This window comes from Salvelinus fontinalis, chromosome 29 (genome assembly GCF_029448725.1).
Source record: "Salvelinus fontinalis isolate EN_2023a chromosome 29, ASM2944872v1, whole genome shotgun sequence".
Classification (NCBI taxonomy): Eukaryota; Metazoa; Chordata; class Actinopteri; order Salmoniformes; family Salmonidae; genus Salvelinus; species Salvelinus fontinalis.
Window position 1 is genome coordinate 16,592,550 of NC_074693.1, and position 13,127 is coordinate 16,605,676.

Here is a 13,127-nt window from a genome sequence, read left to right on the forward strand (position 1 = left end):
TTCACATCGGTTACACCAGCCTAATCTCGGGAGTTGATAGGCTTGAAGTCATAAACAGCCCAATGCTTGAAGCATTGCGAAGAGCTGCTAGCAAAACACACGAAAGTGCTGTTTGAATGAACGTTTACGAGCCTGCTGCTGCCTACCACCGCTCAGTCAGACTGCTCTATCAAATCATAGACTTAATTATAATATAATAACACACAGAAATACGAGCCTTAGGTCATTAATATGGTCAAATCCGGAAAATATAATCTCGAAAACAAAACGTTTATTCTTTCAGTGAAATACGGAATCGTTCCGTATTTTATCTAACGGGTAGCATCCATAAGTCTAAATATTCCTGTTACATTGCACAACCTTCAATGTTATGTCATAATTACGTAAAATTCTGGCAAATTAGTTCGCAGCGAGCCAGGCAGCCCAAACTGTTGCATATACCCTGACTCTGCGTGCAATGAACGCAAGAGAAGTGACACAATTTCAGCTGGTTAATATTGCCTGCTACCCTGGATTTATTTTAGCTAAATATGCAGGTTTAAAAATATATACTTCTGTGTATTGATTTTAAGAAAGGCATTGATGTTTGTGGTTAGGTACAGTCGTGCAACGATTGTGCTTTTTTCACAAATGCGCTTTGTTAAATCATCCCCCGTTTGGCGAAGTTGGCTGTCTTTGTTAGGAAGAAATAGTCTTCACACAGTTCGCAACGAGCCAGGCGGCCCAAACTGCTGCATATACCCTGACTCTGTTGCAAGAGAAGTGCCACAATTTTGCTAGTTAAAAGAAATTCATGTTAGCAGGCAATATTAACTAAATATGAAGGTTTAAAAATATATACTTGTGTATTGATTTTAAGAAAGGCATTGATGTTTATGGTTAGGTACACGTTGGAGCAACGACAGTCCTGTTTCGCGAATGCGCACTGCATCGATTATATGCAACGCAGGACACGCTAGATAAACTAGTAATATCATCAACCATGTGTAGTTAACTAGTGATTATAATTGATTTATTGTTTTCAATAAGATAAGTTTAATGCTAGCTAGCAACTTACCTTGGCTTCTTACTGCATTCGTGTAACAGGCAGGCTCCTCGTGGAGTGCAATGTAAAGCAGGTGGTTAGAGCGTTGGACTAGTTAACTGTAAGGTTGCAAGATTGAATCCCTGAGCTGACAAGGTAAAAATCTGTCGTTCTGCCCCTGAACAAGGCAGTTAACCCACCGTTAACCCAAACCTTGGAGCAACGTAAGATAGGCTACGGCACAAGGTCTGGGGAGGATGTCGGATTCTCTTGGGTCCTCTTCAGACATACAACTCACTCAAAAAATATTTTTATTTGAATTTTGTATTATTATGCTATATTTTTTTTAATGTATTTTTATTTTTTTAACTTTTATTTAACTAGGCAAGTCAGTTAAGAACAAATTCTTAATTACAATGACAGCCTACCCCAGCCAAACCCTCCCCTAACGACGCTGGGCCAATTGTGCGCCACCCTATGGGACTCCCGATTATGGCCGGTTGTGATACAGCCCGGTATCGAACCAGGGTCTGTAGTGACGCCTCTATCACTGCAGTGCTCCACTCGGTGGTGCTCCACGATGCAGTGCTCCACTCGGGAGCCACAAATCACACGTTTGGGAAGCAGGACAACAGGTACACACCCCCCCCCCCCCCCCCCCACACACACACACACACACAAAATGCTGGAGGAAATTGGATATGGCAGCGACGTGATACGGCAGCGAGGTGTCCGGAGAAGCGTGTCTGATTTTCGACTCGTACTCTCTGTCCCAACTGATGCCGGAACTTGTACAGACGTGTTAAGCTGGAGCATTGGAACATTGAGAGTTGCAACCCGTCTGTCTAGACAGAGTAGTGTGCATGTCTGTGCAGTGCAGTGCAGTACCTTCAGGCGTCTCTTGGGGATCTTGGCGTCTTTGTTTTCGAACTCCATCCACTGCTGAATGGTACGACTGACGTTCTGCTCTGTGTAGTTGACCAGCTGGAAGCCTGTGATATTCGCCCCACCTTTCCTCAGGTCCGTTAGGTCAATGTCCAGAAAACCCTGATAAGAAGAGAATACAGAGAGGACAGACAGATAGACAAAGAGAGCATATAGAGACGGATGAACGGAGAAAAAGACAGACAGACAGACACACAGGACAGAGAGAAAAACATGTTACACATTTAGAGGAATCAATTCGTTTCTCTAGTTTCATGTTTTTAGGATGAAATAAAGAAATATGAAGGCTACTTTTTTCAAGAGGAGATTTGAGTCTATATGTTTCCTACAGCTCACAATGTTGGATTTAAAACCACTGTGTAGGACTATAGAGGGATACAGAGGTGACGGCCAGAATGCTTCTGTTCATAGAATAACAACTACTTCAGTGGTCAAATAAATAACCTTGGGTGTTACGCTAATACTGCAGGGAGCGGAAATCGGAAGTTTAAAGAGAAATAACTCAAATATGAAATGTGAGAGATCAATATTCTGAGAGATAAAATCACAATCAGATCTGTGGTGAATAAGTTATTTGCTATAGCGAGAGTGTAAGAGAGAGACAGAGAGATGGAGAGAGTGAGAAGTAGAGAGAGAGGAGAGAGGAGAAAGGAGAAAGAGAGGAGAGAGAGGAGAGAGTGAGAAGTAGAGAGAGGAGAGAGGAGAAAGAGAGGAGAGAGAGACAGAGATAGAGAGAGAGGAGAGAGAAAGGAGAAAGAGAGGAGAGAGAGAAGCAGCGCAAGAGAAAGAGGGAGAATTGTATAATGAGAGTGTTCTGTATAAAGGCCAAAGCAGTGAAGTGGCTCTACATTGTAATTACTGGTTTAAACTAAAGCAGGAAGAGAATGACAGAATGCCAGGGTCAATCTCTTAATGAAAAAGGCAAATCCTTTAGAGCAAGCTCTTATCCCAGCCCCGGCCTGAAAAGAAAGCAGTAACGAGAGAGGAGAAGGAGGAGAGTAGAGAATGAAAGGTTGAGGGAGAAGTCTAGGTTTAATCCCTGATAGAGTTGTGTTAATCCTGGACCCCCGTGCTGTGAAGTACAATAGAACCACTTCCCTGGAACCCTTCAACACTGTGGAACACAATAGAACCACTTCCCTGGAACCCTTCAACACTGTGGAACACAATAGAACCACTTCCCTGGAAACCTTCAACACTGTGGAACACAATAGAACCACTTCCCTGGAACCCTTCAACACTGTGGAACACAATAGAATCACTTCCCTGGAACCCTTCAACGCTGCGGAATACAATAGAACCACTTCCCTGGAACCCTTCAACACTGTGGAACACAATAGAACCACTTCCCTGGAACCCTTCAACACTGCGGAACACAATAGAACCACTTCCCTGGAACCCTTCAACACTGCGGAACACAATAGAACCACTTCCCTGGAACCCTTCAACACTGTGGAACACAATAGAACCACTTCCCTGGAACCCTTCAACACTGTGGAACACAATAGAACCACTTCCCTGGATCCTTCAACACTGTGGAAAACAATAGAACCACTTCCCTGGAACCCTTCAACACTGTGGAACACAATAGAACCACTTCCCTGGAACCCTTCAACGCTGCGGAACACAATAGAACCACTTCCCTGGATCCTTCAACACTGTGGAACACAATAGAACCACTTCCCTGGATCCTTCAACACTGTGGAACACAATAGAACCACTTCCCTGGATCCTTCAACACTGTGGAACACAATAGAACCACTTCCCTGGATCCTTCAACACTGTGGAACACAATAGAACCACTTCCCTGGATCCTTCAACACTGTGGAAAACAATAGAACCACGGTCATTCTTCTCTGAGCTGCTCCTTTCTAAAACCAGCTGAGAGCTGAACACTCCTGCTGCCTGCAGATGATATTCAGCTGAAACTAGGCTGTGTGCTGCGCGCATGTCAATATATTTCTCTGCTTTGAGATTGGGTAGGCTACTTTTTCCATGATTTCTCTATTGTACTACATCATTGATAAGCCGTATACCTCCACTACACTACTTTGATACGCATCAGTCGGGATTAAGAAGTGAGTATAAGCAATGCCCCCTGAATAAAAAGTGAGTATATGACTTATACCTGCGTCAACCTTCCACTAGACCACTGGCACTTTTTGTTTTACTGTTGGTATTCTATAGGTTCACCACTGTACTAACCTGTCACACACTGAAGACCTATAGGTTCACCACTGTACTAACCTGTCACACACTGAAGACCTATAGGTTCACCACTATACTAACCTGTCACACACTGAAGGTCCAATAGGTTCACCACTGTACTAACCTGTCACACACTGAAGGTCTATAGGTTCGCCACTGAAGACCTATAGGTTCACCACTGTACTAACCTGTCACACACTGAAGACCTATTGGTTCACCACTGTCACACACTGAAGACCTATAGGTTCACCACTGTACTAACCTGTCACACACTGAAGGCCTATAGGTTCACCACTGTACTAACCTGTCACACTGAAGACCTATAGGTTCACCACTGTACTAACCTGTCACACACTGAAGGCCTATAGGTTCACCACTGTACTAACCTGTCACACACACTGAAGACCTATAGGTTCACCACTGTACTAACCTGTCACACACTGAAGGCCTATAGGTTCACCACTGTACTAACCTGTCACACTGAAGACCTATAGGTTCACCACTGTACTAACCTGTCACACACTGAAGGCCTATAGGTTCACCACTGTACTAACCTGTTACACACTGAAGGCCTATAGGTTCACCACTGTACTAACCTGTCACACAATGAAGACCTATAGGTTCACCACTGTACTAACCTGTCACACACTGAAGGCCTATAGGATCACCACTGTACTAACCTGTCACACAATGAAGACCTATAGGTTCACCACTGTACTAACCTGTTACACACTGAAGGCCTATAGGTTCACCACTGTACTAACCTGTTACACACTGAAGACCTATAGGTTCACCACTGTACTAACCTGTTACACACTGAAGGCCTATAGGTTCACCACTGTACTAACCTGTTACACACTGAAGGCCTATAGGTTCACCACTGTACTAACCTGTCACACAATGAAGACCTATAGGTTCACCACTGTACTAACCTGTCACACACTGAAGGCCTATAGGATCACCACTGTACTAACCTGTCACACAATGAAGACCTATAGGTTCACCACTGTACTAACCTGTTACACACTGAAGGCCTATAGGTTCACCACTGTACTAACCTGTTACACACTGAAGGCCTATAGGTTCACCACTGTACTAACCTGTTACACACTGAAGACCTATAGGTTCACCACTGTACTAACCTGTCACACACTGAAGACCTATAGGTTCACCACTGTACTAACCTGTCACACACTGAAGGCCTATAGGTTCACCACTGTACTAACCTGTCACACACTGAAGACCTATAGGTTCACCACTGTACTAACCTGTCACACACTGAAGGCCTATAGGTTCACCACTGTACTAACCTGTCACACACTGAAGACCTATAGGTTCACCACTGTACTAACCTGTCACACACTGAAGACCTATTGGTTCACCACTGTACTAACCTGTCACATACTGAAGGCCTATAGGTTCACCACTGTACTAACCTGTCACACACTGAAGGCCTATAGGTTCACCACTGTACTAACCTGTCACACACTGAAGACCTATAGGTTTGTCACTGTACTAACCTGTCACACACTGAAGACCTATAGGTTTGTCACTGTACTAACCTGTCACACACTGAAGACCTATAGGTTCACCACTGTACTAACCTGTCACACACTGAAGACCTATAGGTTTGTCACTGTACTAACCTGTCACACACTGAAGACCTATAGGTTTGTCACTGTACTAACCTGTCACACACTGAAGGCCTATAGGTTCAACACTCTACTAACCTGTCACACACTGGCCACCCCTCATAGCCTGGTTCCTCTCTAGGTTTCTTCCTAGGTTTTGGCCTTTCTAGGGAGTTTTTCCTAGCCACCGTGCTTCTACACCTGCATTACTAGCTGTTTGGGGTTTTAGGCTGGGTTTCTGTACAGCACTTTGAGATATCAGCTGATGTACGAAGGGCTATATAAAATAAAATTGATTGATGATTGACACACTGAAGGCCTATAGGTTCACCACTGTACTAACCTGTCTATAATAGCTTTAAAGGCTGTTAAGATGTTGATGTTTAAAAAAGGAGTGTATATATTTGGCCTGGTGGAGTGGTTTGTGCGCTGACTGAATGGAAGTTTTTCACTCGGATGGTCTTGGCTGGTCTCGGGAAGCAATTACGAGTCCTCACTGTCTGAGACCGAGTACAAATGTATCCGACACCGAGACAAGACCGAGACACTCAATATGTGGTCTTGAGAACTAAAACACTGTCACAACTTCTTCCGAAGTCGGTTCCTCTCCTTGTTCGGGCGGTCGACGTCACAGGTCTTCTAGCCATCGCCGATCCATTTTTCATTTTCCATTTGTTTTGTCTTGTTTTCCCACACACCTGGTTTTCATTCCCTCATTACATGTTGTGTATTTTCCCTCTGTTCCCCCCCATGTCTTTGTGCAGAATTGTTTGTTGTAAGTGCTTGTGCACATTGTTGTCTGGTGCGCGATGGGTTTTGCACCCATACGTTGTTATTCTGGATGCCGGTGGTTTTGTATATTAAACTGCTCCGGTTATTACCCAGTGCTGCTCTCCTGCGTCTGACATCTCTGCCACCAGTTACGCACCCCTGACAAACACTGCTCTATGGTACAGAATTACTGACTCTCTTCTGAGGTGTCACAGAATCTGAGGTGTTACAGAATCTTACAAAGCAGAATTCATGGTTCTTATTGAACTCAGAAAAAAAAGAAACGTCCTCTCACTGTCAACTGCGTTTATTTTCAGCAAACTTAACATGTGTAAATATTTGTATGAACATAACAAGATTGAACAACTGAGACATAAACTGAACAAGTTCAACAGACATGTGACTAACAGAAATTGAATAATGTGTCCCTGAACAAAGGGGAGGTCAAAATCAAAGTAACAGTCAGTATCTGGTGTGGCCACCAGTTGCATTAAGTACTGCAGTGCATCTCCTCCACATGTACTGCACCAGATTTGCCAGTTCTTGCTGTGAGATGTTACCCCAGTCTTCCGCCAAGGCACCTGCAAGTTCCCGGACATTTCTGGGGGTAATGGCCCAAAACCTCAAACTCCGATCCAACAGGTCCGAGACGTGCTCAATGGGATTGAGATCCGGGCTCTTCACTGGCCATGGCAGAACACTGACATTCCTGTCTTGCAGGAAATCACACACAGAACAGACAGTACGGCTGGTGACATTGTCATGCTGGAGGGTCATTTCTTTTGGTGTTTTTCAGAGTCAGTAGAAATGCCTCTTTAGTGTCCTAAGTTTTCGTACTGTGACCTTAATTGCCTACCGTCTGTAAGCTGTTATTGTCTTAACGACCGTTCCACAGGTGCATGTTCATTAATTGTTTATGGTTCATTGAACAAGCATGGGAAACAGTGTTTAAACTCTTTACAATGAAGATCTGTGAAGTAATTTGGATTTTTACGAATTATCTTTAAAAGACAGGGCCCTGAAAAAGGGACTCTTTTTTTGCTGAGTTTATTAAGGCAAGTCGTCCAGGTCCAGAGGCAGCAAAGCATTCCCAAACCATCACACTACCACCACCATGCTTTACCATTGGTATGTCCCTACTGTGGAATGCAGTGTCTGGTTTTCGCCAGATATAATGGGACCGATCTCTTCCAAAAAGTTGACAACACTGTACATAGACATAATACGATGTTTGAAATGTCTTTATTCTTTTGGAGAGAGAGAGCGACAGACAGACAGACAGACAGACAGACAGACAGACAGACAGACAGACAGAGAGAGCGAGACGGAGAGAGACGGAGAGACGGAGAGAGACGGAGAAAGAGAGAAACATGGTATCAAGGAGACGGACCCACTGTGCAATCTAGGTTACAGAGAGCTGGTAGTCCCATACACCAAACTACCAGGTGTGATACAGGGAAGAGACTCAGGGGGTATCCTAATTTGGTATAGAGCAGACCTAACTCACTATATTAAATTAGTCAAACCAGGAACATTTTACATCTGGCTAGAAATTAATATATATATATATATATATTAATAGCATTCCCTTCCCCATATGCCCCCCTAGACACAACTACGACAACAAAAATGCAGCTCTGTTGGACGCTGCGTATGTACACAGTCAATATTAGGCTTCGAGGGGACTCCTTTGGTAAGACAAACACCATATTGAGACTTCATGCAGAATTCTGAAAAAATATCCACTGTGTACAACATAAAACACCAAATAATGCATGCAGAGCAGAATTAGGCCGATACCCACTAATTATCAAAATCCAGAAAAGAGACGTTAAATTCTATGACCACTTAAAATGAATGGATTCCCAAACCTTCCATAACAAAGTCATCACCTACAGAGAGAGGAACCTGGAGAAGAGTCCCCTAAGCAAGCTGGTCCTGGGGCTCTGTTCACAAACACTAACAGACCCCACAGAGCCCCAGGACAGCAACACAATTAGACCCAACCAAATCATGAGAAAACAAAAAGATAATTACTTGACACATTGGAAAGAATTAACAAAAAAACTGAGCAAACTAGAATGTTATTTGGCCCTAAACAGAGAGTACACAGTGGCAGAATACCTGACCACTGTGACTGAACCAAACTTAAGGAAAGCTTTGACTATGTACAGACTCAGTGAGCATAGCCTTGCTATTGAGAAAGGCTGCCATAGGCAGACCTGCCTCTCAAGAGAAGACAGGATATGCGCACACTGCCCACAAAATGAGGTGGAAACTGAGCTGCACTTCCTAACCTCCTGCCCAATGTATGACCATATTAGAGACACATATTTTCCCACAGCAGCAATATTTGTGACCTGTTGCCACAAGAAAAGGGCAACCAGTGTCTATGTCTATGTTTATTTATCTTCCATTTTGTCTTTATTCTTTTGAAACTTTTGTGAGTTTAATGTTTACTGTTTAATTTTTATTGTTTATTTCACTTTTGTTTATTATTTACTTCACCTGCTTTGGCAATGTAAACATATGTTTCCCATGCCAATAAATACCTTAAATTGAATTGAAATTGAATTGAGAGAGAGACAGAGAGAGGGGGGGGGGGTGGGAAGAGAGAGAAAGGACAGAGCGATGGGTGAGGGAGAAAGAGAAGGCAGAGAGAGGGGGAGAGAGAGTAGTTAGAGAGAGACAGAAGGAGAGAGAGACAGAAGGAGGCAGAGAGAGAGAGACAGAAGGCAGATTCAAGCCCACAGCAGGTAATCTGTCTGCATGGTGAATCAGATGCAGGCAGAAGCAGTCACAAACAGAGACACAGAAAGACTGATGTACAGACAGAAGCAGTCACACACAGAGACAGAGAAAGACTGATGTACAGACAGAAGCAGTCACACACAGAGACAGAAAGACTGATGTACAGACAGAAGCAGTCACACACAGAGACAGAAAGACTGATGTACAGACAGAAGCAGTCACACACAGAGACAGAAAGACTGATGTACAGACAGAAGCAGTCACACACAGAGACACAGAAAGACTGATGTACAGACAGAAGCAGTCACACAGACACAGAAAGACTGATGAACAGACAGAAGCAGTCACAGAGACACAGAAAGACTGATGTACAGACAGAAGCAGTCACACACAGAGACACAGAAAGACTGATGTACAGACAGAAGCAGTCACACACAGAGACACAGAAAGACTGATGTACAGACAGAAGCAGTCACACACAGAGACACAGAAAGACTGATGTACAGACAGAAGCAGTCACACAGAAACAGAAAGACTGATGAACAGACAGAAGCAGTCACAGAGACACAGAAAGACTGATGTACAGACAGAAGCAGTCACACACAGAGACACACACACAGAGACACAGAAAGACTGATGTACAGACAGAAGCAGCCACAGAGACACAGAAAGACTGATGAACAGACAGAAGCAGTCACACACAGAGACACAGAAAGACTGATGTACAGACAAAAGCAGTCACACAGACACAGAAAGACTGATGTACAGACAGAAGCAGTCACACACAGAGACACAGAAAGACTGATGTACAGACAGAAGCAGTCACACACAGAGACACAGAAAGACTGATGTACAGACAGAAGCAGTCACACAGACACAGAAAGACTGATGTACAGACAGAAGCAGTCACACAGACACAGAAAGATTGATGTACAGACAGAAGCAGTCACAGAGACACAGAAAGACTGATGTACAGACAGAAGCAGTCACAAACAGAGACACAGAGAGACTGATGTACAGACAGAAGCAGTCACACACAGAGACACAGAAAGACTGATGTACAGACAGAAGCAGTCACACAGACACAGAAAGACTGATGTACAGACAGAAGCAGTCACACAGACACAGAAAGACTGATGTACAGACAGAAGCAGTCACACACAGAGACACAGAGAGACTGATGTACAGCAGGAGACAGAACAAGTGAACTCTGTAGCCTCAGATCTTTGTGACTGGTAGTGGAAGTGGTGCTGTCGAATGCTCTGACCTTCAGCCTCCGACTGTGACTGTCTGTCTGGTAGAAGTTCCAGAACCACAGGCAACCCTTATTATGTTGATCCCTGCCTGCCCTCTTTGATGAAACTTTCTGTGGCTGCTATTCTTAACGCCATCAACCAGAACTGTATTCCCTTTCTCTCCCCTTCTCTCCTTCTTATGCCTAATGGGCCTGCTCCCTCCACTCCCTACCCCCCACTCCTCTCCCCTCCTCACATCTCTTCTCTCCTTCTTATGCCTAATGGGCCTGCTCCCTCCACTCCCTACCCCCCACTCCTCTCCCCTCCTCACATCCCTTCTCTCCTTCTTATGCCTAATGGGCCTGCTCCCTCCATTCCCTACCCCCCACTCCTCTCCCCTCCTCACATCTCTTCTCTCCTTCTTATGCCTAATGGGCCTGCTCCCTCCACTCCCTACCCCCCACTCCTCTCCCCTCCTCACATCCCTTCTCTCCTTCTTATGCCTAATGGGCCTGCTCCCTCCACTCCCTTCCCCCCACTCCTCTCCACTCCCCTCCTCACATCCCTTCTCTCCTTCTTATGCCTAATGGGCCTGCTCCCTCCACTCCCTTCCCCCCACTCCTCTACACTCCCCTCCTCACATCCCTTCTCTCCTTCTTATGCCTAATGGGCCTGCTCCCTCCACTCCCTACCCCCCACTCCTCTCCCCTCCTCACATCCCTTCTCTCCTTCTTATGCCTAATGGGCCTGCTCCCTCCATTCCCTACCCCCCACTCCTCTCCCCTCCTCACATCCCTTCTCTCCTTCTTATGCCTAATGGGCCTGCTCCCTCCATTCCCTACCCCCCACTCCTCTCCCCTCCTCACATCTCTTCTCTCCTTCTTATGCCTAATGGGCCTGCTCCCTCCACTCCCTACCCCCCACTCCTCTCCCCTCCTCACATCCCTTCTCTCCTTCTTATGCCTAATGGGCCTGCTCCCTCCACTCCCTTCCCCCCACTCCTCTCCACTCCCCTCCTCACATCCCTTCTCTCCTTCTTATGCCTAATGGGCCTGCTCCCTCCACTCCCTTCCCCCCACTCCTCTCCACTCCCCTCCTCACATCCCTTCTCTCCTTCTTATGCCTAATGGGCCTGCTCCCTCCACTCCCTACCCCCCACTCCTCTCCCCTCCTCACATCCCTTCTCTCCTTCTTATGCCTAATGGGCCTGCTCCCTCCACTCCCTTCCCCCCACTCCTCTCCACTCCCCTCCTCACATCCCTTCTCTCCTTCTTATGCCTAATGGGCCTGCTCCCTCCACTCCCTACCCCCCACTCCTCTCCCCTCCTCACATCCCTTCTCTCCTTCTTATGCCTAATGGGCCTGCTCCCTCCACTCCCTACCCCCCACTCCTCTCCCCTCCTTACATCCCTTCTCTCCTTCTTATGCCTAATGGGCCTGCTCCCTCCACTCCCTACCCCCCACTCCTCTCCCCTCCTCACATCCCTTCTCTCCTTCTTATGCATAATGGGCCTGCTCCCTCCACTCCCTACCCCCCACTCCCCTCCCCTCCTCCCATCTCTTCTCTCCTTCTTATGCCTAATGGGCCTGCTCCCTCCACTCCCTACCCCCCACTCCTCTCCCCTCCTCACATCCCTTCTCTCCTTCGTATGCCTAATGGGCCTGCTCCCTCCACTCCCTACCCCCCACTCCCCTCCCCTCCTCCCATCTCTTCTCTCCTTCTTATGCCTAATGGGCCTGCTCCCTCCACTCCCTACCCCCCACTCCTCTCCCCTCCTCACATCTCTTCTCTCCTTCTTATGCCTAATGGGCCTGCTCCCTCCACTCCCTACCCCCCACTCCTCTCCCCTCCTCACATCTCTTCTCTCCTTCTTATGCCTAATGGGCCTGCTCCCTCCACTCCTCTCCCCTCCTCACATCTCTTCTCTCCTTCTTATGCCTAATGGGCCTGCTCCCTCCACTCCCTACCCCCCACTCCTCTCCCCTCCTCACATCCCTTCTCTCCTTCTTATGCCTAATGGGCCTGCTCCCTCCACTCCCTACCCCTCTCCCCTCCTCACATCCCTTCTCTCCTTCTTATGCCTAATGGGCCTGCTCCCTCCACTCCCTACCCCCCACTCCTCTCCCCTCCTCACATCTCTTCTCTCCTTCTTATGCCTAATGGGCCTGCTCCCTCCACTCCCTTCCCCCCACTCCTCTCCCCTCCTCACATCTCTTCTCTCCTTCTTATGCCTAATGGGCCTGCTCCCTCCACTCCCTACCCCCCACTCCTCTCCCCTCCTCACATCTCTTCTCTCCTTCTTATGCCTAATGGGCCTGCTCCCTCCACTCCCTTCCCCCCACTCCTCTCCCCTCCTCACATCTCTTCTCTCCTTCTTATGCCTAATGGGCCTGCTCCCTCCACTCCCTACCCCCCACTCCTCTCCCCTCCTCACATCTCTTCTCTCCTTCTTATGCCTAATGGGCCTGCTCCCTCCACTCCCTACCCCCCACTCCTCTCCCCTCCTCACATCCCTTCTCTCCTTATTATGCCTAATGGGCCTGCTCCCTCCACTCCCTACC

General features: G+C 46.7%; 1 protein-coding gene across 2 annotated transcripts in view; it reads right to left on the reverse strand.

Moving 5' to 3' along the window:
• The window catches only part of gria1a (glutamate receptor, ionotropic, AMPA 1a), a 252,731-nt gene that overhangs the window by 93,582 nt on the left and 146,022 nt on the right, over positions 1 to 13,127 (reverse strand). For both annotated transcript variants that reach the window (XM_055888385.1, XM_055888384.1), the window contains exon 6: positions 1,913 to 2,071. In XM_055888385.1, the coding sequence (XP_055744360.1) occupies positions 1,913 to 2,071 (159 nt within the window). The remainder of the gene's footprint in view (positions 1 to 1,912; positions 2,072 to 13,127) is intronic.